The following is a 23,542-nucleotide window of genomic DNA, read 5'->3' as shown; positions in this document are numbered from 1 at the left end:
CTTTAAATTTTTATTTTTCAGATGGGGCTCCTGTGACCCGGTTAAGGCTCCTGTCTCCTGGTTAATGGCTCTTTTGTTTAGCCTTTGGTTATTTTTCCCACCCTTCAATTTTCTTTTGGCACTTCTTTTGGACGTCCCAGTAGTCATGATTTATGGAGTGCTGTGTCCGTCGATGAACGCAAGAGAAAATGTGATTTTTGTACTTTCCGTAAAAGCCATTTCTCTGAGTTCATCGACGCACGCAGCACCCACCCCTCTATGGAGTTTTCATACTTCTAATACTAATGAATAAAAACTGCAGCACTGATAAAATAAATTAAACAGTATAAAGTACAGATCATATGTCAATGCTTACATAAAAGCAGACCAAATATATTGTGTAAATTAATACAGAAGTGTGAAAATAACACGTGAAATTAATATACACTTTGCAAAAATAAGCATTGCAGGTGTATGTGCAAAATTATGCAAATAAAGTGCTTAAATGTGCACATGTATGAAAACATAAACATTTAATAAACAATTGTGCAAACATATGTGCAAAAATATGCTTGCATATAAAGTGCATATGTGTTTAAGCAATAAGGAAAAAATAGTCTATCATAAAAATAGTTCGTATTATATCCACCACAAAGTGCAAAGTACAGATAAATTCTCGTCAGATGATCCTAGGTGTATGACCACCACCAATGGTATAAGTGAATCAGAAGCTTACCAGATAATGAGGACCCAACAAAGCATATACTTTTTTGGTCATTCAGGCTGACAAGGAAAATGGATAATCCTTATGGCAGATGTCACAGATCCTTCATAAAAAGGTTACACTCATCCTCCACAGATCATAGGAAGGTAATCTTTAGTGCCCACTGCAGGAAATACTTTCCACGAAAAAACTCAAGGAAACAAAAAACTTATATAGTGTTTACCTTTAAGCGCAATTTAATATCAAAGGAAAACACACACTTAAGAGGATTAAACTATCCTCAGGATATGCAGTAGACTGGACGCATTTTGTCTAAATAGAGGTCAACCCCATATGCGCACTTTATATACACGCATATTTTTGTACATATGTTTGCAAATTGTTTATTAAATGTATATGTTTTCATACATATGCACATTTAAGCACTTTATTTGCATAATTTTGCACATACACCTGCAATTCTTATTTTTGCATAGTGTATATTAATTTCACTTATGTGAATTTTTATACTTTTGTGTTAGTTTACACATTATATTTGGTCTGCTTTTATGTAAGCATTGACATATGATCTGCACTTTATACTGTTTATTTTATCAGCGCTGCATTTTTTATTCATTACTCTTCACAAATTGGCCTTTGTTTTTGCTGGCTGCTGGATACCAAGTGTTGACGCGGTATACATCTTTACATAACGATACTCCTAATACTGATTGCTACTAAACATTACCTAGAGCAGAGAGGGGGATTATATACCAGCTGAGGGTGGCTCATGGGCGTAGCCAAGTGTTTTTTGTTCAGCCTAGTCCTACTCCTGGAGGAGGCAATATAACTCAGTAATTATGATTTATGGAGCGGTGTGTCCGTCAAACTCAGAGTAATGGATTTTACAGTAAATACAAAAATTCTATTTTTGATAGGGATGTATCCGTCGTAGGGGAACTTTTGGGTAGCAATACCCCAGATTTCTAGCTCTTCCAGCTTACACAATGGGAAATGCTTTAGATATTTTTTAGTAGGAATCCCTGTACAATAGAGTCACTTGTATTCTGGTATCTAACAGTGCTTTGGTGTAGATTCCCTCTACTTGAAGCAAAACTATTAGGGAGGGCCCTACTAAATTCTTCGGCAAATTCCTTGCTTATGGCTCTATAGTCTGAGCCCTAGCTAGCTTTCCTTGTGGTGGTAAAGTCACTTTGACAGCTCGATTAGAAGAGGGTGCCTTTTGTGTCTTTCTTCCCTGCCTGAGCGACTCACTTTTAGGTACAGGCAAAAGGGGTAGAAGTGGAAAATTTTGCCTGTCATTTCTGCTTTGATTACTTCCAAACTTTGGCGCTCTGTTTTGCCTTGGGCCCCCTAATTGTCTCCTTCACTGACGGTCCCCGGAAGTTTCCCTTGGTTTGGAGCAACCTCGATCCTCCTGGGTTAAACCTTTACTCTTGCATTTTCCCTTGAGTCTCCTTCACTCACATCAGAGCCTGGAACATTTGAGCTTGAGCGACTTGGGTCATTCATTCCACTGGCTTTGGGTTGCCAACTGACTTTTTGCTGTAGGGGCTAACATGCCCTTCTTGGTCTGTTCCTGCCTCACTGTCCTCATCTGAGAAACTAGGTTCTACATATACAAAACAGGCAGATGCTTTCTCTTTGACTCTTTTCTTCCAGCAAAGCTTCCCCTTCCCTCACTTCTCTCATCACCTCAGGGTAAGCAGGAACTGTTCGTGCTCCCTTTAGCAGTAACATTGAAACAATTGGGTGGTTTGGACAGGCCCCTTGTAAGACTCCATCCAGATGGACTTGGTCAGCATCTTTGCCCCTCTTGAGGATGATCTGATGTACCATCCCGTCCACTTGAGAAATGCACTCGGAAAGTCATTCCCCTCTCTGCTGGTGGGTGTGGTTAAACTTGTACAAAAGATCCGAGGTCTTCTCTACTCTTCCGAATACAGCATACAGAACTTCTATGTAATCCATAGCTACACAGTCTTTCTTTCCCATCCGCAGAATACGGATCACTTCGGCTGCTGGACCTCTAAGACTTTCACTAAGCAGCTGCCTCTTTAGAGCTTCTGGAACACTCCATTCTTCTACTGCCTAAAGGGCCTGACTCATCCATGTCTCAAACTTGTCCTCTCCAGCAGGGGTTGGCATTTGCCCTGAGAAGAAACTGAGTTTCCTATACCCTTGGTTGGAGGTGGTGGAGCCATTTTTCACCAGACACTCAACCAGCCGTCTCATGTCTGTAAAGAATGAATCGGGGGGAGTCCTAGCTCCATAGGAGTCTGCACCAACTTGTCCTGTTTTCCCTGCACTGGCTTGTACCTGTGGTTGTGGTTGTCCTTCAGCTGCATCCCCTCTCGACTGCAGTGGGATTACCTGGGCATGTATTCAAAGTAACAGGCATTAAGCAAACAGATTTTCAAAGGGTCATTAGTTTATTTCAGTACTACTACTACTAAAGGGAAAACCCGGGCTGGCCTATATTACCTGTAATCCTAATGAGAGATTGAGTAGTATAAGTACCAGTAACATGTCTTCGTTTAAGAGCAAAAAGGGTAGTGTTCTGAATATAAGTCCTTGTAATTATCTTCGCTGGCAGTTGGAGCTCAGAGACGCAAAGAATCCTTAAGAATGGCAAAAAGTGATCAGCAATCCGTGCAAAGATACTTGGTCTGACTAATGACAGGTCCTCTGTATACAGTGTTCAAAAGTGATGTGCTAGTGGCTGGCAAGGGGATTTTGGGCATGTGCCCTTTCGTCAATCCTGATGACCACAAACGATTATCCTGTAAGTGATGCGAGTTGGTCCTTCGTCTAGCGATCAGCTCAAGATGGCTGGCTGGTCAGCTGGTTCAGCGGTCTGCCCGGCACATCTGCTTTCAGCGATGATGCAAGGATACCCCTGGCATGGCGGGGCAAAGGAACTGCAGTGGCAGTGGGTGGCGTGGTAGCTGCAATCCTCCGGGCGGTAGCAGTGGACCGATGCTCACTCAATGGATCCCGGGAAGCAAGAGAGAGTGGGCCTGTTTGGTAGATCCCTATAAAGCCTCTCCCATAATTCTCCACTGAAGAGGGGTAAAAAGGCTGTTTGATCCTGTCTTCTCTGATCCTCCCCTTCTTCCACTTTCCCTAATCCATCTCCTGATAAGGCAGAGCCTTTGGAGTCACTCTGCACATGCTCAGTTTGGTGTGTATTGCTAAAGATTTTTTTTTCTTGGGAATGGACACTTAATAAGGTGTGGGTACCTGTGCTTATGGTGAAGATCACACTAAGTAAATAAATAATCATATAAAAACTTGAGCTGCAGCTAAACAAAAGGGTGTGCCTTTAGGTGAATAATCAAAAAATAAGTGTCAGCGCTGCTCAATAATTCTAGTGCTAGCATACAATTCTAAATCCTTAAATTATATTATATTCTAGTGCAAACATGTAATAAAGTGCAATATGCAGTATAATGTGCAACCAATAACAAACGGTGTTCATAAACAAAAATATCATTCATTAAAGTCTATAGGTATAATAAACAGTCTTTAAAGAAAAAAGTGCTCAGTGCTTTTGTGCTTTTTATCATCAAGTGGTTTTTCTTAAAAGGTGCTCTGTGCTCAAATTCCTCTTCACAATTATGACCAAGTGCTTCCACACAGTGCTCCCCTCTCAGTCCCCCACTCACCAGATAATCAGGGGGAAAACGCCAGTCACAGCTTAGATATGGCTGGTGAAGACTATATGCACTTCTGTTAGGAATGCAAGTGAGGTAGGTATGTGGTTCTGGAATCCTTAGGTGCCCTTTAATGACTTTCCCCATGGGTGTAAAAAAGAGAGATCTCCATAGTGAGGTACCTTCCAGTATTTTTGTTATTAAAAGCCAAAAAACACACTTCCAGAAATGCAGGAAATAAACGCCTTAATGATTTCCTGGTAGTGGACGCTGCTTCCGTGTTCTGCGTTCCAACCACCGGATATGACGTTGTACGTGCGGGCAACAGCTTACGTGATCAGCACTGTCCAGACAGAGGGTAAGGGGTCCCGCAGCCTCATAGGACAGTCAGAGTAGATTAAAAGCTCCTACAAGCTTTAACCAGACACTGGACTGCTATATACTGCTGATGAGAAAAGGTATTCAGCAGTTTATATTTACTAAAATATTTGCATTCCCATCGTCTGTGTACTGTAGGAGACCAGATATAGTGAATGCAGGTCCTGGATTTAGTAACACTTTTAACAGTTGCTATGTTTATTTTATGGTTATTCAAGTCAACAGTAATTAAAAAAACAGGATCTGGGATGGGAGAAGAGGGGAGTACTCACCTAAAGATTTGTCATCCCTTATCTCATCTACTACATACTGTTTGGTGGTAAATGAAATTCCATTTATACCTTGAGTGATGTTCTTTACAATGTCTGTGTAGAATATTCTATAGAACAGTAAAAAGCCCAAACAGTCCTCTTCTGGAATTTCTTCCCATTCAACCACGGCTGAGGTTTTGGTAAAACTTTTTAAAGTCACATTAGGACCAGTCCTGGGAACTTCAAATAATAACAATCACTTTATGAGCTTTGACATACTAATAACCAGTATTTTTAATACTTAAAGCGGTTAATAAGCTGCAACGATTTGATTTTTAAATCCTGCCAAACAAAGGCATAATGTGCTAGTATGCATTGCATACTAGCACATTATGAAGTACTTACCTTAGAACGAAGCCCTCCAGTGCCGCACTGTCACCTATGAGGGGGCTTCCATCTTCACCCAGTCTTTCTTCCAGGTTCGTGTGCTTCTGATTGAACACGCCGTGATGACGCGTGTTCTGGTCCACGCGGAAGCCATGGACCAGGGCAAGGAGCTCTGAAGGGACTGCATGGGTATGCCGTTCCTTCAGAGCACATGCACTAGTGATATCACCAGTTGCATGCAGTGTGAATATCTCCTACACAGTGCAAGTTTAGAAGTTATTCATGGTACCTACAGATAAGTCTTATTACTTAGTACTTGTAGGTACAAGTGAAAAAAAAGTATTTACTTCCACTTTAAAGATGATCTCTACGCAATTCCGGTTAACTTGGGAAGGGTTAGACCCCCATCAAGTACTTATTGCTGTCTGAGTCCCCATTGGGGAAATTTACCCTTGTATTTATACTTCTCATCATTGTCACAAAGACAGAAAATGAAGGGAATTCCAAAATTTTAGAGTTGTTCTCAGAACAGGATTTAACCTAACTAGCGGTATTCCCAAGTGTGGCTCGGGGTTAATATAGAATACCAAAAGCGGTAACCCCGAGCCACACTCAGGATTACCCCACAATAAAAGTCACCTTCCCCTGCGATCTCCCGCCGTCTTCCAGCCATCCTCCCGCTGTGTGCTCGGCCGATGCCGGCACCTGTCTTCCGGTTCCCTTCCCTGCGAGCGCCGCAACGCATGGGGGGGATTTGGAACCGGTGGCAATTTCAGAAATGTAAATAAACCAAATGACATGATACTATGTTGTACTCCTAACGGATTACACTGTATCATGCCATTTCACTACAGGATGTCACCTGGGGCCTTTTCCAGTACCCTGCCTGTGCTTTTCCAGTTCTTTGTGCCTGGAAAATAGAGAATGACCATGGCGTCCAAAAAAGCGTTCTTTATGCGCAAAAGCGCTTTTAGATGAACTGGTGTTCCCTCATAATGAAATATCTCCACTTTGAAAATAATGAAGAATTTGATTAAACTACTCATCCCGCACCAAAACTAAAAAAAATGTGTGAAGTATATCAAATGATTCTTCAGAATTTCCAACGGAGCTATGTGCCAGAAAGTGAAAAATGGGGGGAATGTTTGGGACTTTAAATGAGACGCGTGGTGGGATATGCCGAGCGTCTCTATCCCTATATTACCCCACAATAAAGCCATTACCTCACAATAAAGCTCACCTTCCCCTGTGATCCCCCGCTGTCCTCCAGTCATCCTCCCGCTGGCCTCCCGCTGTGTGCTCGGCCGATGACGGCACCTTTCTTCAGGTTCCCCACCTTTCTTCCGGTTCCCTTCCCTGCGAGCGTCACGGCGCAGGGGGGTGGAACCGGCGGCAATTTCAAAAATGTAAATGCACCAAATGACATGATATAAAGTTGTTCTCCTAACGGATTACACTTTATCATGCCATTTCACCACAGGATTTCACCTGGTGGCGTTTGCAGTGCCCTGCCTGTGCTTTTCCATTTCTTTGTGCCTGGAAAATTGAGAACGACCATGGCATCCAAAAAGCGTTCTTTTTGCGCAAAAGCGCTTTTAGACTAACTGAAAGACAGCGACAGCAAAACTGAGTTACTTGAAGAACTGAGCGATAGTGTTTCGTGGGAAAATTCATCATCAGGTACAGAAAGTGAGGACAGCGATGATTCTGATGTCTCTTTCTGGCACATAGAATAAGAGAAAGGGTTGAGACTTTTTAAATGAGAGATATGACCCAGTAGACAGGAGACATTAAAACGCATTTATTGTACATACAAATGGGAAACCATAACATGAAGGATGTTGAGTAAACAAAATAATAAACTGGTAAGTAACCCCAGATCCAGTGTTCATGAAGACCAAAATAACAATTTTCCAAGGGTGATAAGATGGTTTGATATGGTTACAACATCAATAGACTAAAAATATCAACAGTAATAAAGTATCTGTATATAATGACATCAATAGACTCAACGAGTTTCGTGGACCGTTTGTGCCACTTCTTCAGGAGAAGATGTCTATCCATATCTATAAAAAAATATGTAAGTATAGGAGGGTAGGGGGAAAACAGGGTCCCCAACTCCCAAACTTACTTTATAAAACAGGTGGACACTGGAAACGGAGGTGAAGCATGGCTCAGAGCGTCTCCCACGGGAGCTGAGGGAACACAGGACAGGCGGGCAGGGACGAGCACGCCACACACAGGATGAGTGTGGACTGAAATGAGTGGGGTGAAAAAAGTGCGTGTAAGCAGCAACAAAAATTACTGTATATCTGTCAGAAAATATGAAAAAATTTATATAATCTAATACAAGATATAATAATATATGTAGCTTAAATTAAAATATGGTGCTGCTTATTGAGTTACAAGTAAAGGCAAGACTATGGTAAAAGTTACACCATATGGAGTGAAAAAGTAGTAAAAATAGCACCAAATGGGGTGAGAGGAATGGGACAAAATGGAAAGATAACCCAAGTAAAGGTAAACCACGTTGTAAAGATTAAAGGCTCCGAAAGTGTAAAGAGCAGTGTGCACACTGGCTCGTGGGGATGTTTTGGCTGCCGGCAGTTTTTCCAGGAGCTGCGATGCGTGGCGGGCGTCCTCCCTCTCTCCCTTCACCTTTCTTGGTGCGGGGGATCGGGTGGGCAGTGCCGCTGCGATTCGGCGCCACGCCCCCGGCGCCGGCGTGTGACGTAATTTTGGTGCCACCACGTCGACGGTCCGGTTTCCACCCTCAGTGCATATTAGGCAGCCTACGGAGCGGTCCGTCTATGGCGGTTACCTTCTCCGTGGTGCTTCTGCCTATGCACTATGGGTGATGCTGGGACCACAGAGTGGGGCGGCTTTTGGCGAATGCTGTACACACATGGGTGCAATCTGCGTCTCACCTCCGGTATTGCCCTCCACCATACCTTTCACTTCTTGGTATTCATCACATCATTTCCTGCATTATGTCTGCACTATCTCATACACTTTTTACTGCTCTTTACACTTTCGGAGCCTTTCATCTTTATAACGTGGTTTACCTTTTACTTGGGTTATCTTTCCATTTTGTCAAACGCGTTGTCTATTGATGTCATTATATACAGATGCTTGATTACTGTTGATATTTTTAGTCTATTGATGTTGTAACCATATCAAACCATCTTATCACCCTTGGAAAATTTTTATTTTGGTCTTCATGAACACTGGATCTGGGGTTACTTACCAGTTTATTATTTTGTTTACTCAACATTCTTCATGTTATGGTTCCCCATTTGTATGTACAGTAAATGTGTTTTATTGTCTCCTGTCTACTGGGTCATATCTCTCATTTAAAATCCCAACCCTTTCTCTTATTCTAGGGATGGAGACGCTCGGCATATTCCACCGCGCGTCTCATTTAAAGTCCCAAACATTCCCCCCATTTTTCACTTTCTGGCACATAGCTCCGTTGGAAATTCTGAAGAATCATTTGATATACAGTAAAACCTTGGATTGCGAGCATAATTCGTTCCGGAAACATGCTTGTAATCCAGAGCACTCTTATATCAAAGCAAATTTTCCCATAAGAAATAATGGAAACTCAGATGATCCGTTCCACAACTATTTATTCATAAGTCTTTCAGTTTATAGTCTATATACAAAGATTATACCAATGTGATAGGTTGTGTCATCATAAAATGTCGATCCACAAATGGCAGCCTCCACAAGGGGATTAGAAGCAAAATCCAGCAGGAGCTACAGAGTATAAAAGAGAAGAGAGGCGCCTCTAAGTATAGCAGTATGGGGACATTTAATGAAGGTACAACATTTAGCAACTCACATGGTTGATGATTAAAGAGGCACATCTAAGTATGCAGGCATCCGGGGTAAAGTTGTCCACATAGACCATCTTCTGAACCACTGGCTCTCACCGATGTCCGTCTGCAATTGTGATTGGGAAGACTACCCTGCAGTAGAGTGATCTGAAAGCGAGACTTTGAATCGCTCGTGGAGCGCAGCGTGGAAGGGTGTGATGAAGATGGCAGTGCGGAGGATGGTCTATGTGGACAGCTTTACCCCGGATGCCTGCATGCTTAGATGTGCCTCTTTTAATCATCAACCATGTGAGCTGCTAAATATTGAACCTTCATTAAATGTAACAATATTGCTACACTTAGAGGCGCCTCTCTTCTCTTTTATACACAGTTGTGACATGACACTACTTGTATATCAAGACATCACTTGTATATCAAGTCAAAATTTTTTTGAAAAATTTGCTTGTCTTGCAAAGCGCTCTCTAACCAAGTTACTCTCAAACCAAGATTTTACTGTACTTCACACATTTTTTTTTTAGTTTTGGCGCGGGATGAGTAGTTTCATCAAATTCTTAATTATTTTCAAAGTGGAGATATTTCATTATGAGGGAACATCAGTTTGTCTAAAAGCGCTTTTGTGTAAAAAGTAAAAAGAACGCTTTTTTTGGACGCCATGGTTCTCTATTTTCCAGGCACAAAGAACTGGAAAAGCACAGGCAGGGTACTGGAAAAGGCCCCAGGTGAAATCCTGTAGTGAAATGGCATGATACAGTGTAATCCGTTAGGAGAACAACATAGTATCATGTCATTTGGTGTATTTACATTTTTGAAATTGCCTCCGGTTCCACCCCCCCCCCCCCCCATGCATCGCAGCACTCGCAGGGAAGGGAACCGGAAGACAGGTGCCGGCATCGGCCGAGCACACAGCGGGAGGATGGCTGGAGGACGGCGGGGGATTGCAGGGGAAGGTGAGTTTTATTGTGGGGTAATCCTGAGTGTGGCTCGGGGTTACCGCTTTTGGTGCTCTGTATTAACACCGAGCCACACTCGGGAATACCTCTAGGGAGGTTATAATTTATGATTTTTTTGTTTCAAACTTTATTATATCGGGGATGTCTACTAGACTCTTGTTTGGACAGATTTAAGTGAGTTATTCCTATGAATTAATAAAATGGGAGCAGAGCCAAAATTAAATCCTCTTGACATCAAGTGTATGACGATACGCGTAAGGCGGACCGGGCACTCTGATGTGCAGCACGCTCTATTTATACCACGGTTATTATTCACATGTTGTTTGAATCTACATCCATGTAAGTGCATTACTTTTTTAATAAAGTTTCTTGTTTTTATGTACTACACCATTGGCCTGCTTTTGTCCTCCTGAGGTATTACCTTTCTGGTTGGAGCTTTCTAAGTGGTTCAGGCTGGTGTTGTCCTTCTGCATTGTCCTGTGAGTGGAGAGTTTGGGTGTCATTACAGACCAGAGGAACTCTGAGGGATCCTTTATGTCAAGTGCTTCTGGAATGCTCTGGCGCTTTTTGACAGCTCTGTAACAGGAGGGTCAAACTCTCTGGTAAGCAGATTTGACTGTCACTTGTGGGTGATCATGTTTTCCCCACTACACACTGGTGATTGGATGATCTTGACTGGTTTCCTCCGTCAACTCCATCTAAGACTTTGGGACTTTTGTCTATACTGTTTTTTGTATATTTGCATATTTTTTATATATGTATTTAATTTTGGCGCTGCTCCTATTTTATTACTATCAGTGTATGGGTTTGTAATCTGCCTATTGAGCTGGCTGCCTATGCTATCTTGATGTAATTCTGAGCGCAGGTATCTTTCTCCCTTTTTATTCCTAAGAATTACAGGCCTAAAATATAAAACAACATATTTCCATACAAAACAATGTACCGCTTTTAGTACAAAAATTCTTACATAATCAGACCGTCAGCCCCGGTTCACACTTGTGCGTGTGCGGGGTTCGCATGTAATATCGGAGCGCACTGCTCCGACATTACATGCGATCGGCTGTGCGGTGCGAGTTTAGCCATACAGTTTGTATGGCTAAATTTGCACCGCAGCCGCACCAAACGCGCACAGGACCCTTTTTTCTAGCCGCATCAGAATCGGATCGCACAGCAGTTCACACTTGTGCGATCCGATCCTGTGCGAGCTGCACGATCGCACTGCGATATGCGATCAAACTGGGGGTGTCGTTAAGATTACATTGACACCCCCAGCGTATCGCATATGGCAGTGGGAACTGCCGGGGGTGCGTGTGCGATGCGGGAACAGGCTGCGAATTCGCAGCCTTCCCGCATCGCATATATGTGAACCGAGCCTCAGGGAGGTTAAGGGAAATCTTTTTTGTTTTGGGGACAACTGTTTGAGTGGGGAATACTTCTAACCTAACTTTAGGTGATTCCCACTCATTTCCCATTGCACCTCCGGGACAAAACATGAACTAAATTTTCATCAAGGAAAAAAAAAAAATCTGACTATTTTTACTCTTCCCTACTCTATCCAAAGCTTAAACATTTTTGGCTATACATACACTTTGAACAATAGTGTCTCTGTGCTCCACACTAGTAGTGCACGGATGTACATGACTGACAGGGGTATAAAATATTAACCTTGCTCTGAATATAATGTGAACCCTTGTTTTAGGGGTTTGTTGGCAAAGATGACATGCTGTACTTTGCAGTGCAAAGTACAGCATGTCATCTGTACTGGATAAAGGCAAACAAAGGGCTGCATCTGGCCCCAGGGCCGCAGTTTGGAGACCACTGCTTTAGAGGAATGGCTTTTCTATTGATTATTACTCCTCACCAAAAATTAACAATTTTATAAATTGTAATAGGAGTAAGAAGAAATAATATAATTTTCTATTTTGCTGCATAGAAGCAGTTGTCACAAACAGACCTGAATCCTAATTTCTTCGAAGCATAAAGGACCCATTAGATACAAAGCTAAAACTTCCAAATGTCTGGGTTCTCAATTGGTTTGTCCACTTGGTATAAATGACTGAAGACTGTGGTGAACTAAATTGTATGGCTCATCATGAGTTTCCAAGCATCTGCAGTATTTCCAAGTAAATATGTTGTCAGGGCCATATATTTGCAAAAGCACAACATGCTACATACCTCCTTCCTCCACATAGATGTAGGTGATTCCAAATGTTGTCTCATATGTGGAAATCTCACACATATTATAATCAAGCAAGTGTATCATTATTGTGTAACGTTTCAATCCTTCAAAAGGCCCTGGAAGCAAAAAAAAAAAAAAAAAATCACTCCTGCAGCACCTTTTTAGGAGCAACACCTTTCAAAATCTTGAATTATGTATTGGCTTTATGTCCTGATTAGAAGATGGTAAGAATGAAGATGGTGGACGATTTCCCTTGGAGACCCACATGTACACTATATTAAAAGTATTTAATGACATCTCAGTCTTAGTCCGTACAGTTCAATATTGAGTTGGCTAACCCTTTGCAGCAATAACAGCTTCAGCTCTTCTAGGAAGGTTGTCCACAAGGTTTAGGAGTGTTTCTATGGGAATGTTTGACCATTCTCCCAGAAGCGCATTTGCGAGGACAGGTACTGATGTTGGATGAGAAGGCCTGGCTCACAGTCTCCACTCTAATTCATCCCAAAGGTGTTCTATCGGGTTGAGGTCAGGACTCTACAGGCCTGTCAAGTTCCTCCACCCCAAACTCTCTCATTCATATCTTTATGGACCTTGCTTTGTGCATTGGTCCAAATTATTTGTTGGAGGGGGGGGGGATTATGGCGTGGGGTTGTTTTTCAGGGGTTGTGCTTGGCACTTTAGTTCCAATGAAGAGAACTCTTAAGGCGTCAGCATACCAAGACGTTTGGGACAATTTCATGCTCCCAACTTTGTGGGAACAGTTTGGGGATGGCCCCTTCCTATTCCAACAAGAGTGCACAAAGCAAGGTCCATGAAGTCATGAATGAGCAAGGTTGGGGTGGAGGAACTTGACTGGCCTGCACAGAATCCTGACCACAACTCGATAGAACACCTTTGGGATGAATTAGAGTGGAGACTGCGAGCCAGGCCTTCTCTCCAATATCAGTGCCTGACCCAACAAATGCGCTTCTGGAAGAATGTTCAAACATTCCCATAGACACACTCCTAAACCTTGTGGACAGCCTTCCCAGAAGAGTTGAAGCTGTTATAGCTGCAAAGGGTGGACCAACTCAAAATTGAACCCAACGGACGAAGACTGAAATGCCATTAAAGTTCATATTGCGTAATATGGGTTCAAGGGTGGTGGCCTTTATAGACATCGAGAAGGCCTTCGATACCATCAAATGACCTTTCTTGTGGGAAGTACTCAGGAGGAAGTCACGTGACCTCGTGACGTAACGTGTAGGAGGAGCCGGAAGTGACGTTACAACGGAGCCTGATCTCCACAGCGGCGGCTGGTTTTTTGTTTACATGCTGAATTATCATGCCCAAATTGTAAGTGCAAATCTTTATATTTTAATAAATGAGTTGGATATACTGCACCATGAATAGTCTTTGTCTCTGAGGCACACTGAAGACCGGACAAGGAGGATAGTACTAGAAAAACGATCGAGACAAACATTTATAGGAATCCAAGAAATCAGCTCCATTAAGAGAGTAAGGATCCTGATTGAGAGAAACTGAGTCTATCGTTGAGCTTGGATAGATACCAAAGGCATATTGATCTTGCCTATAAGGTGAGAGGCTAGAGCACATAGAGGTGACACACAAGGTGAAGGAGATCACAGTCACTTAATTGCATGAGTGAAGCACGGATATAAGCGAGGAACGTATTCACACAAGCTTTTTTGGATTTTCTCTATATATATATTTTAAAATATTTTTTCTTTTTTTTTGGACTATCTCAGTTGATATTGGTATTTGAAGGATTGCAATTGAATTGTTCACATATATCTCTTCCAGCACTGTTTTAATAGAAATTGCATGTAGCACTTTATTTTGAGCACATATATATCTTTTACTGTTTATGAATCGGATTGAAGACTAACACTGGATTTATATATTTTATTTATTGATGTTCACTGGCAAAGAAGAAGCACTCTGATATTTATTTATTTATCTATTCATTTATTGATACACACATCGAAAACACACACCGTATTCATATATTTATTTATTTGTAAAGAAGAAAAACCTTGATATTTATTGATCTATGTATTTATTGACACACGCATTGATCTGATTGACACACCTGCACTTTCATTATCTAATTTTTTTTGGAATATAAATGTTATATCTATCACGCCGAGCACCTTCAAATCAAGATTTACACACACCACTACCACCAACCCAAATAGAGATCCACAAGAGCTAACCCTTGAAGCGCACCACTACTCCTTTAATTATATCGTTTACTGCTTTAGTATCAGTCCCAGTGGCGCTGCAGCAGGGATTCTCTTGCCACCTCAGATAGCGCAGGGATCACACACACTCCTTGGCTGGAAGAGAGAGTTGCAATATTTGTGGATGATATGCTGCAGTTTCTCAACGACCCAGGCCCCTCCCTTCAAGGAGCATAGCATTTATTGAATACCTACTCAGAGGTAACAGAGTTAATTGGTCTGTCGCTGATAGGTCTTGTAAAACTAATAAAAATTAAAATTCTCCCTAAATTCATATATCTATTTCGTCACTCACCATCTTGGATCCCGAAATCCTTCTTTAATCGTCTTAACCAGATGTTTTCCACCTTTCTTTGGGACCCCAATGCCCCCCGTTTCAAATTGTCCACCTTGATGCGCCCGACAAATCAGGGGGGTCTTGCCTTCCCTGATTGACATAAATATTTTGTGGCCATGCAACTAGTAATGGCGGTTTGGTGGCTGTCTCCCGACTGCACCAATGCCTCCACGGAGGCTGCAGTGGTCACTTCCCTCGAGGAGTTGCGGCTTCTTGTATTTAGGGGCCCCAGGGCCCCATACCCACTCACCCCTCTAATGCTCACCACCATCAGAGCCTCAATTTTAAATGCATCCCCGAGGGAGCTATTTCTCCCTCTACACACCTCTGGCTTCGTATGACCCATTTTTACGGGTTACCCGATCCATTTGCCTGGGCCAAATATACTATTAAAAACATCTCACAGATCACTGACGGTACCACCCTGAAGTCATGGCCACAATTATCCACAGAGTTCAACCTTCCACCCCATTATATGTTTCGGTACATGTAACTCTCCCATGCCTTCTCCACTCAATTTTCACGTGTACCCCTAGCTTTGGTTCAACCTGCTCTGGAGCGGATGCTGCGGGTGGGTTGTACAGAGAAACAGACATCAAGAATCTTATGCCCACCTAGTATCGGTTGCTCTACCCACATTTTCTGCCCTGCATTCTAAATGGCAGCGGGACATCTGGCACGTAGATGAAGACGAGTGGGATGATATGAGGGAACACCCTTTTCGTATTTTGATCTCCGCACGAGACAGATTCATTCAAGTTAAAATAATCCACAGGGCTTATTATACTCCATCAAGGCTTCTTCTTAGGAGTCCCTCTTGTCCCTCAGAGTGCTGGAGATGTAGTTATACCCCCGGTGATTTCTGCCATATTTTCTGGTCCTGTCCGATTATTATAGATTATTGGACGCAGGTGTTGGAGGATATTAACAGAGTGTCAGTAACTAAAATCCCATTAAAAATGGAGGTCTGTGTACTGGGCTTGGTGGAAAACTTGATCCCATCTACAGCAGAGAGGGCACTGATGGGCCTCCTGCTTTTATACGCTAGGAAGGCACAAGTACTATACTGAACAAAACAGGCCCCTCTTTCTATTGTCTTCTGGAGAACCATAGTCAATAACAGTCTCCTGCTGTACAAGGACACAATTATAAATAGAGGTCGTCCAGCAAAATATCACAAGATATGGTCTAAATGGCTGGAGGATCCCTCAACTGCCACATCATAGTTTATCCCATTTGTTTTACAAAAACGATACATAGTATTTGCCACTAATCCATTGTTGATTGGGTTTTCCACTGCAATATTTGTTTATAACATGCGCTACTGTTCTATTTTCCATGTTAAAGTATGGACAATATTATGTTTGGCTACATCACACATATTCTTGAGATTTTCTGTGACAACAGTTATTTTTCTATGTTTAATCTTTACACCCCCTGCGTGGGCGACACGAACATATCTGAAATAATTTTTACACAAATTTTTAAAAAATATTTTTGTTTTGGTTGTTTTGTAAACTTGTGAGTTTATGTAAGTGAAAAATGTTCAATAAAAATATAAAAAAAAAAGTTAATGTAAGTGACCCATTTGTATTATTTTATGATAATTATTCACCAGAAGTATTTGCTATGATATTTTAAGCTTAACAGCATTTTTGAAGAATGCACAGCAAATGTAAAATGGAGGAGGAGTGTGGGTCTCCATGGGAAATCTGAATTGTCACGTCTTAAGCTGGCTCTAGACTGAATGAAATTCGGCCAGTTCATTAGATTGACTTCTATTGAATAGACAAGCTGCAAAACGTTTGTCGACCATTGGATGCAACAAATTGGCTGCAGCTACTGCAGACTGTTAAACTAAAAAGTACACCTGTCTACAATAAGTTTCTTGTTCTTGTCCCTGCGGATTATAAAAGTACAATGTGTTACAAGAACTCCAGTAAATAATTCTATTGCATCCTGACAAGTAACCATGTTCAGTTCCCCCAGCTGCACTATTCAGGAAACAGACAAATAAGTGAGAGTGTGTGAAAAGAGTGACAGAAAAGGTGAGGTGGTGTTCTGTGCAAAATCTACTATAGCATTATGTGATATATACTTTTTGTCCTTGTCACAGTCTATATGTGATATATTGCCATTATTCTATCACTTGTATTTATGTAGCTGTACTATAGTGATGCACTTATAGTTATTTATACTAGTCTTGTGTGCGCTAGAATGTCTGGAATCCATAGCTAAAGGAGTATTACCTTTATGGCAGAAGACCCTTTTTCATTTTTTTATGAATGCATTTGATGTTAGAAATTATTGGCAAATTGTTACCATGAATAGAATAGTTCTTGATTTGTGACTCAAGTACATCAGCCTTCATTTGCGTGTAATTTGTTCCCCAGCTGATCACAGAGTAATCATTATCAAACAATGGAGTCCAAGTGAGAAAAATCTCATCATATTTATATGTCGCAAATATCTTTCCAGGTAATTCTATAAAGAAATCACAAAAGTAGAAAACATTCTTAACATTACATTTGTTTGAATATTTCTTTAGAGCTAGTCTTTTTACATATTCAGCAAGATAATTTACTATACAATAATTGAATACATCAAGGAAGTGAATAAAGTTCAAGAGGGCAATATTTTCAATCTGAAACCAAGATCAAGAACACGGGGACGTGATCTCAAACTAACAGGTGGAAAATGTAAAACTAATCTTAGAAAGTATTATTTTACTGAAAGGGTAGTTGATTCTTCGAATAGACTTCCAGCAGAGGTAGCGAGTCAGACAACAGTAAATGGCTTCTATCATGCTTGGAACAAACATAGATCTATACTCAGACAAAAAAAAAAAAAACATACAAACCCAAAAACATGTATAAATGTTAATAATGAAAAAAGGATAAACAAGGGCAGACTCGATGGACTCTAGGTCTTTTTCCATATGCATATCCGAAACTGTGCATTAGATTTTAAATGTATGTTTACTTATATGCATGAAGATCAGAAGTAAAGGATATTTGGAACAACAATTGGATTGCATCTTCTATTATTTGATGGATACTTTGTGGTAAGAAGGGAGTGCCACAATAGATGTTATCTTTGTGCAAAGAGATCTACGCAGCAGAGCTGTCCCACCTTGAAAATGTGAGTGTGTGTGTGTATATATATATGTATACAGTATCTCACAAAAGTGAGTACACCCCTCACATTTTTGTAAATATAATAAAATATTATTTCATGTGACAACACTGAAAAAATGAAACTTTGCTACAATGTAAATTTGTGAGTGTACAGCTTGTATAACAGTGCAAATTTGCTGTCCCCTCAAAATAACTCAACACAGCCCTTAATGTATAAACCGCTGGCAACAAAAGGGAGTACACCCTTAAGTGAAAATGTCCAAATTGGGCTCAATTAGCCATTTTCTCTGCCAGTTGTCATTTGACTCGTTAGTGTTACAAGGTCTCAGGTGAATGGGGAGCAGGTGTGTTAAATTTGGTGTTATCCTTCTCACTCTCTAATACTGGTCACTGGAAGTTCAACATGCCAGCTCATGGCAAAGAACTCTGAGGATCTGAAAAAAAGAATTGTTGCTCTACATAAAGATGGCCTAGGCTATAAGAAGATTGCCAAGACGCTGAAACTGAGCTGCGGCACAGTGGCCAAGACCATACAGCGGTTTAACAGGACAGGTTCCACTCAGAAAAGGCCTCTCCATGGTCAGCGAAAGAAGTTGAGTGCACGTGCTCAGCGTCATATCCTAAGGTTGCCTTTGGGAAATCGATGTATGAGTGCTGGCAGCATTTCTGCAGAGGTTGAATGGGTGGGGGGTCAGCCTGTTGGTGCTAAGATCATACGCCGCACACTGCATCAAGTTGGTCTGCGTGGCTGTTGTCCCAGAAGGAAGCCTCTTCTAAAGATGATGCACAAGAAAGTTGTAAATTTGCTGTCCCCTCAAAATAACTGGTGGATGTTAGAGACCTTGTGCTCCTCCGCCTTATGTTTGAGGATGCCCCACAGTTGCTCAATAGGATTTAGGTCTGGAGAGTCGAGAGAGACGAGACATGCTTGGCCACCTTCTTTTAGCAAGTGGTCATCTTAGAGGTGTGCTTGGGGTCGTTATCCTGTTTGAATAGTGCCCTGCAGCCCAGTCTCCGACGGGAGGGGATCATACTCTGCTTCAGTGTGTCACAGTACATGTTGGCATTTATTATTCCCTCAATGAACTGTAGCTCCCCAGTGCCAGCAGCACTCATGTAGCCCAGACCATAAAACTTCCACCACCATGCTTGACTCTAGGTATCTACGTCACGTCGCAAATACGTACATGCCACGGCCATCTTGTCCATCCATGCTCGGTTTCATTTACCGAACATGTAAGTCATTATGTTTTTTTGGCACAATAAAGTTTGACATACTACACTATTGGAGTTTTTCCTTTTTTGGAGGTCCGCACTGCCAGTAGATCATTCTGCCTATACGTGTTAAGGGAAAGTCACGCTGGTCATTTAATACTCCATTGACGATCTCGGCACGCTCTGCTGTCATTAAAAAGGATCTGGTGGATTGCTGTTTTTTTGCTAATCCTGGGAGGAATCTGTACTACATGCTGTATTTGACCACTCTATAATCTGAGGGTCAATTAGCTCTGGTAAGTGGTTTATTTATCTCGAGCACTGTGGTGGGTGATCTCTGGACTTATCACCTCTCCTGGGCGTGGGGTTTCAACAACTATCTCACAGAATGTGCTGAGTGGACTTACCTGAATTTACATCATTATCATTGATTAAGTGACTGTTCATCATCGTTATTGGTGCTGCACCCCATTTTTCTATTGTTTATCCGGATTTCAATCTTCTTATTTGGTGCTGGCAGCCTGTGTTTTTTTATCTCTTTCTCAGAATGAGCGCGGTTTCTTTTTTCTTAATCTTTGACTGTAGGCAAGACACACTTGTCTTTGTACTCCTCATCTGGTTTCCGCCACACACGCTTGACACCATCTGAACCAAATACGTTTATCTTGGTCTCATCAGACTACAGGACATGGTTCCAGTAACCCATATCCTTAGTCTGCTTGTCTTCAGCAAACTGGGGGCTTTCTTGTGCAGCATCTTTAAAAGAGGCTTCACTCTGGGACGACAGCCATGCAGACCAATTTAATTCAGTGTGCGGCGTATAGTCTGAGCACTGACAGGCTGACCTACCAGCCCCTTCAACCTCTGCAGCAATGCTGGCAGCACTAATACGTCTATTTCCCAAAGACAACCTCTGGATATAACGCTGAGCATGTGCACTCAACTTGTTTGGTCCACCATGGCGAGGCCTGTTCTAAGTGGAACCTGTCCTGGTAAACCACTATATGGTCTTGGCCATTGTGCTGCAGCACAGTTTCAGGTTCTTGGTAATCTTCTTATAGCCTAGGCCATCTTTATGTAGAGCTACAATTCTTTTTTTCAGATCCTCAGAGATTTTTTTTGCCATGAGGTACCATGTTAAACTTCCAGTGAGAGTGATAACACCAAATTAAACACACATGCTCCCCATTCACACCTGAGACTTTATAACACTAATGAGTCAAATGACACCGGGGAGGGAAAATGGCTAAATAGGCCTAATTTGGACATTTTCCCTTAGGGGTGTACTCACTTTTGTTGCCAGCAGTTTAGAAATTAATGGCTGTGTTGAGTTTTTTTGAGGGGACAACAAATTTACAGTGTTAGGGCTCTTTCACACGGACATTCCGTATATCCGTAAATCACCCCATCCGTTTGCGGGTGATTTACGGACATAATGAATGTCTATGGGATTGCAGATGTCAGCGGAATACCATCCGCTGACATCCGATTTTTGTCCTTTCAGTTCTGTTCCGTTTTTTGGAACGGAACAGAACCCTATTTTTGTTCCGTTTAAAAAACGGAAAGGAAGCAAAATCGGATGTCAGCGGTGTCATCCGCTGACATCCGCAATGCCCATAGACATACATTATGTCCGTATATAATCCGCAAACGGATGGGATGATATGCGGACATACGGAGCGGATGACACAAGTGTCATCCGCTCCGCGTAAGAAGAAGAAAAAAAAAAAAAAAAGCACCGAATGTCCCTGGTGGTGCAGGCACTTATCACCATGATTAAAATTGGTCCAATGCCTGGGAAATCCACAGGCGAGCGCCTGGCTAAGTTTGCCTGGGGGGTTCCCAGATGGCAAACCCTCTCCCTGAGAAGGGGATTTTCCCTGGATAGGTTGCCGCAGGGGGATACCAAACATACAGGGCAGGAGAAGGGAGATCCAGAACCCTCTTTGAAACAAATCATGGAGGCTATCCATACTTGCCAAACTACACTGACTGACTGAGCATATTGATGGGATAAGAGTGGAAATGGCCTTTTTAAAGCAAGACATGCATAACGTTAAGGGAAGAGCTACAGCAGCAGAGCAGAAAATTCATGATCTGGAAGATGCAGTACAACCTTTGGTAGGTTCAGTTCAAAATGTTCAAAAGGGAGGTAGCTGTCCACACTGATAGGTTGGGGGACATGGAGGACCGCCTAAGGCGTAATAATGTCCGCTTTGTGGGCGTTCTTGAAGGCAAGCAACCTGAAGATTTTCTGGAATTATGGTTAAAAGATAACATGGAGGAAGCTGCTTTTTCTCGCCTATTTTCCATAGAGCAAGCACACCGCATTATATCAAGGTCCTCATTGTCAGGGGCCCAACCAAGGCCACTGATTGCTTGCATACTCCACTTTAGCGATCAGGAGAATATTCTAAAAATGGCAAGATCAATGGGAGAGCTAGAGTATAATGGAAATCGCTTTTCTATATGCTTGGATTTCTCTGTAGCTACACAGAAACCGCCAACCAGGTTTGTGCATGATAAAAAAAATTGAAGATGACCTATAGTATGCTTTTATCCTGCAAAGTTGCGAGTGGTGGATAGAGGAAAAGTTCCCTTTATTACTCCCACTGCTGCCTCTCGCTGGTTGGATGCCAGAGGGCACTCTAGTCGAACTGCTAATCGCGAAATGGCCTATCTGTCTCCTGTCAGGCATTATGTGTACAGAAAGGACACACTGTCTGCAATCACTGAACATTCCCTATTACATCATACTAACTGATTTAGCTGGTAACCTATGACTCTTCCTTAACTGCATGGCTGACCAAGGAATCTCTGAGAACTATATGGGTTCATGTTCCTGTGTGGAAACTATCAAGGTCTCTTGGAGGAGTATTCTGTCTGTTACCCCACATTTCCCTTACTAATGTAGGCCTTATAGCACCAACAGGGGGCAGAGACTGTCTTACGATTCTCATTACTTTGCGATGGTCCCGAGCTAAACTGACGGTGCCTATTATATACAGTATGTCACAAAAGTGAGTACACCCCTCACATTTTTTGTAAATATTTTATTATATCTTTTCATGTGACAACACTGAAGAAATTTCACTTTTCTACAATGTAAAGTAGTGAGTGTACAGCTTGTATAACAGTATAAATTTGCTGTCTCTTCAAAATATCTAAACCCACAGCCATTAATGTCTAAACTGCTGGCAACAAAAGTGAGTACACCTCTAAGTGAAAATGTCCAAACTGCGCCTATTAGCCATTTTCCCTCCCCGGTGTTAGTGTTACAAGGTCTCAGGTGTGAATGGGGAGCAGGTGTGTTAAATTTGGTGTTATCACTCTCACTCTCTCATACTGGTCACTGGAAGTTCAACATGGAAAGAATTGTTGCTCTACATAAAGATGGCCTGGGCTATAGGAAGATTGCCAATACCCTGAAACTGAGCTGAAGCACGGAGGCCAAGACCATGCAACGATTTAACAGGACAAACGTGTGTGGCAGCAACCAGGTGAGGAGTACAAAGATAAGTTTGTCTTGCCTACAGTCAACTATGGTGGTGGGAGGGTCATGGTCTGGGGCTCCATGAGTGCTGCCAGCACTGGGGAGCTACAGTTCATTGAGGGAACCATGAATGTCAACATGTACTGTGACATAATGAAGCAGAGCATGATCCCCTTTCTTCAGAGACTGGGCCGCAGGGCAGTATTCCAACATAACGATCCCCAAACACATTCCCAAGAGGACCACTGCCTTGCTAAAGAAGCTGAGGGTAAAGGTGATGGACTGGCCAAGCATGTTTCCAGACCTAAACCCTATTGAGCATCAGTGGGGCATCCTCAACTGGAAGGTGGAGGAGTGCTAGTCTCTAACATCCACAAGGTCCATGATGTCATCATGGAAGAGTGGACGAGGACTCCAGTGGCATCCTGTGAAGCTATGGTGAACTCTATGCCCAAGAGGGTTAAGGCAGTGCTGGAAAATAATGGTGGCCACACAAAATATTGACGCTTTGGGCCCATTATGGACGTGTTCACTTAGGGGTGTACTCACTTTTGTTGCCAGCGGTTTAGACATTAATGGCTGTGTGTTGAGTTATTTTGAGGGGACAGCAAATTTACACTGTTATACAAGCTGTACGCTCACTACTTTACATTGCAGCAAAGTGTAATTTCTTCAGTGTTGTCACATGAAAAGTTATAAAATATTTACAAAAATGTGTGGGGTGTACTCACTTTTGTGAGATACTTTATATTAATGACGATTCAACAATTCATA

General features: G+C 42.1%; 1 protein-coding gene across 1 annotated transcript in view; it reads right to left on the bottom strand.

Annotated features, from left to right (window-relative positions):
- Window positions 1-12,610, bottom strand: part of LOC309544263 (interleukin-6 receptor subunit beta-like) — a gene marked incomplete at both ends in the record, with an annotated part of 87,284 nt that extends 74,674 nt beyond the window's left edge. The window contains 3 exons of the mRNA XM_082243166.1: window positions 5,079-5,228; window positions 12,340-12,459; window positions 12,589-12,610. Of these exons, the coding sequence (XP_082099292.1) occupies window positions 5,079-5,228; window positions 12,340-12,459; window positions 12,589-12,610 (292 nt within the window). The remainder of the gene's footprint in view (window positions 1-5,078; window positions 5,229-12,339; window positions 12,460-12,588) is intronic.
- Between the last annotated feature and the right edge of the window lie 10,932 nt (window positions 12,611-23,542).

Source organism: Pelophylax lessonae (assembly GCF_965119305.1).
Source record: "Pelophylax lessonae genome assembly, chromosome: 1".
Lineage (NCBI taxonomy): Eukaryota > Metazoa > Chordata > Amphibia > Anura > Ranidae > Pelophylax > Pelophylax lessonae.
This window is presented reverse-complemented; position numbering and strand designations above follow the sequence as displayed.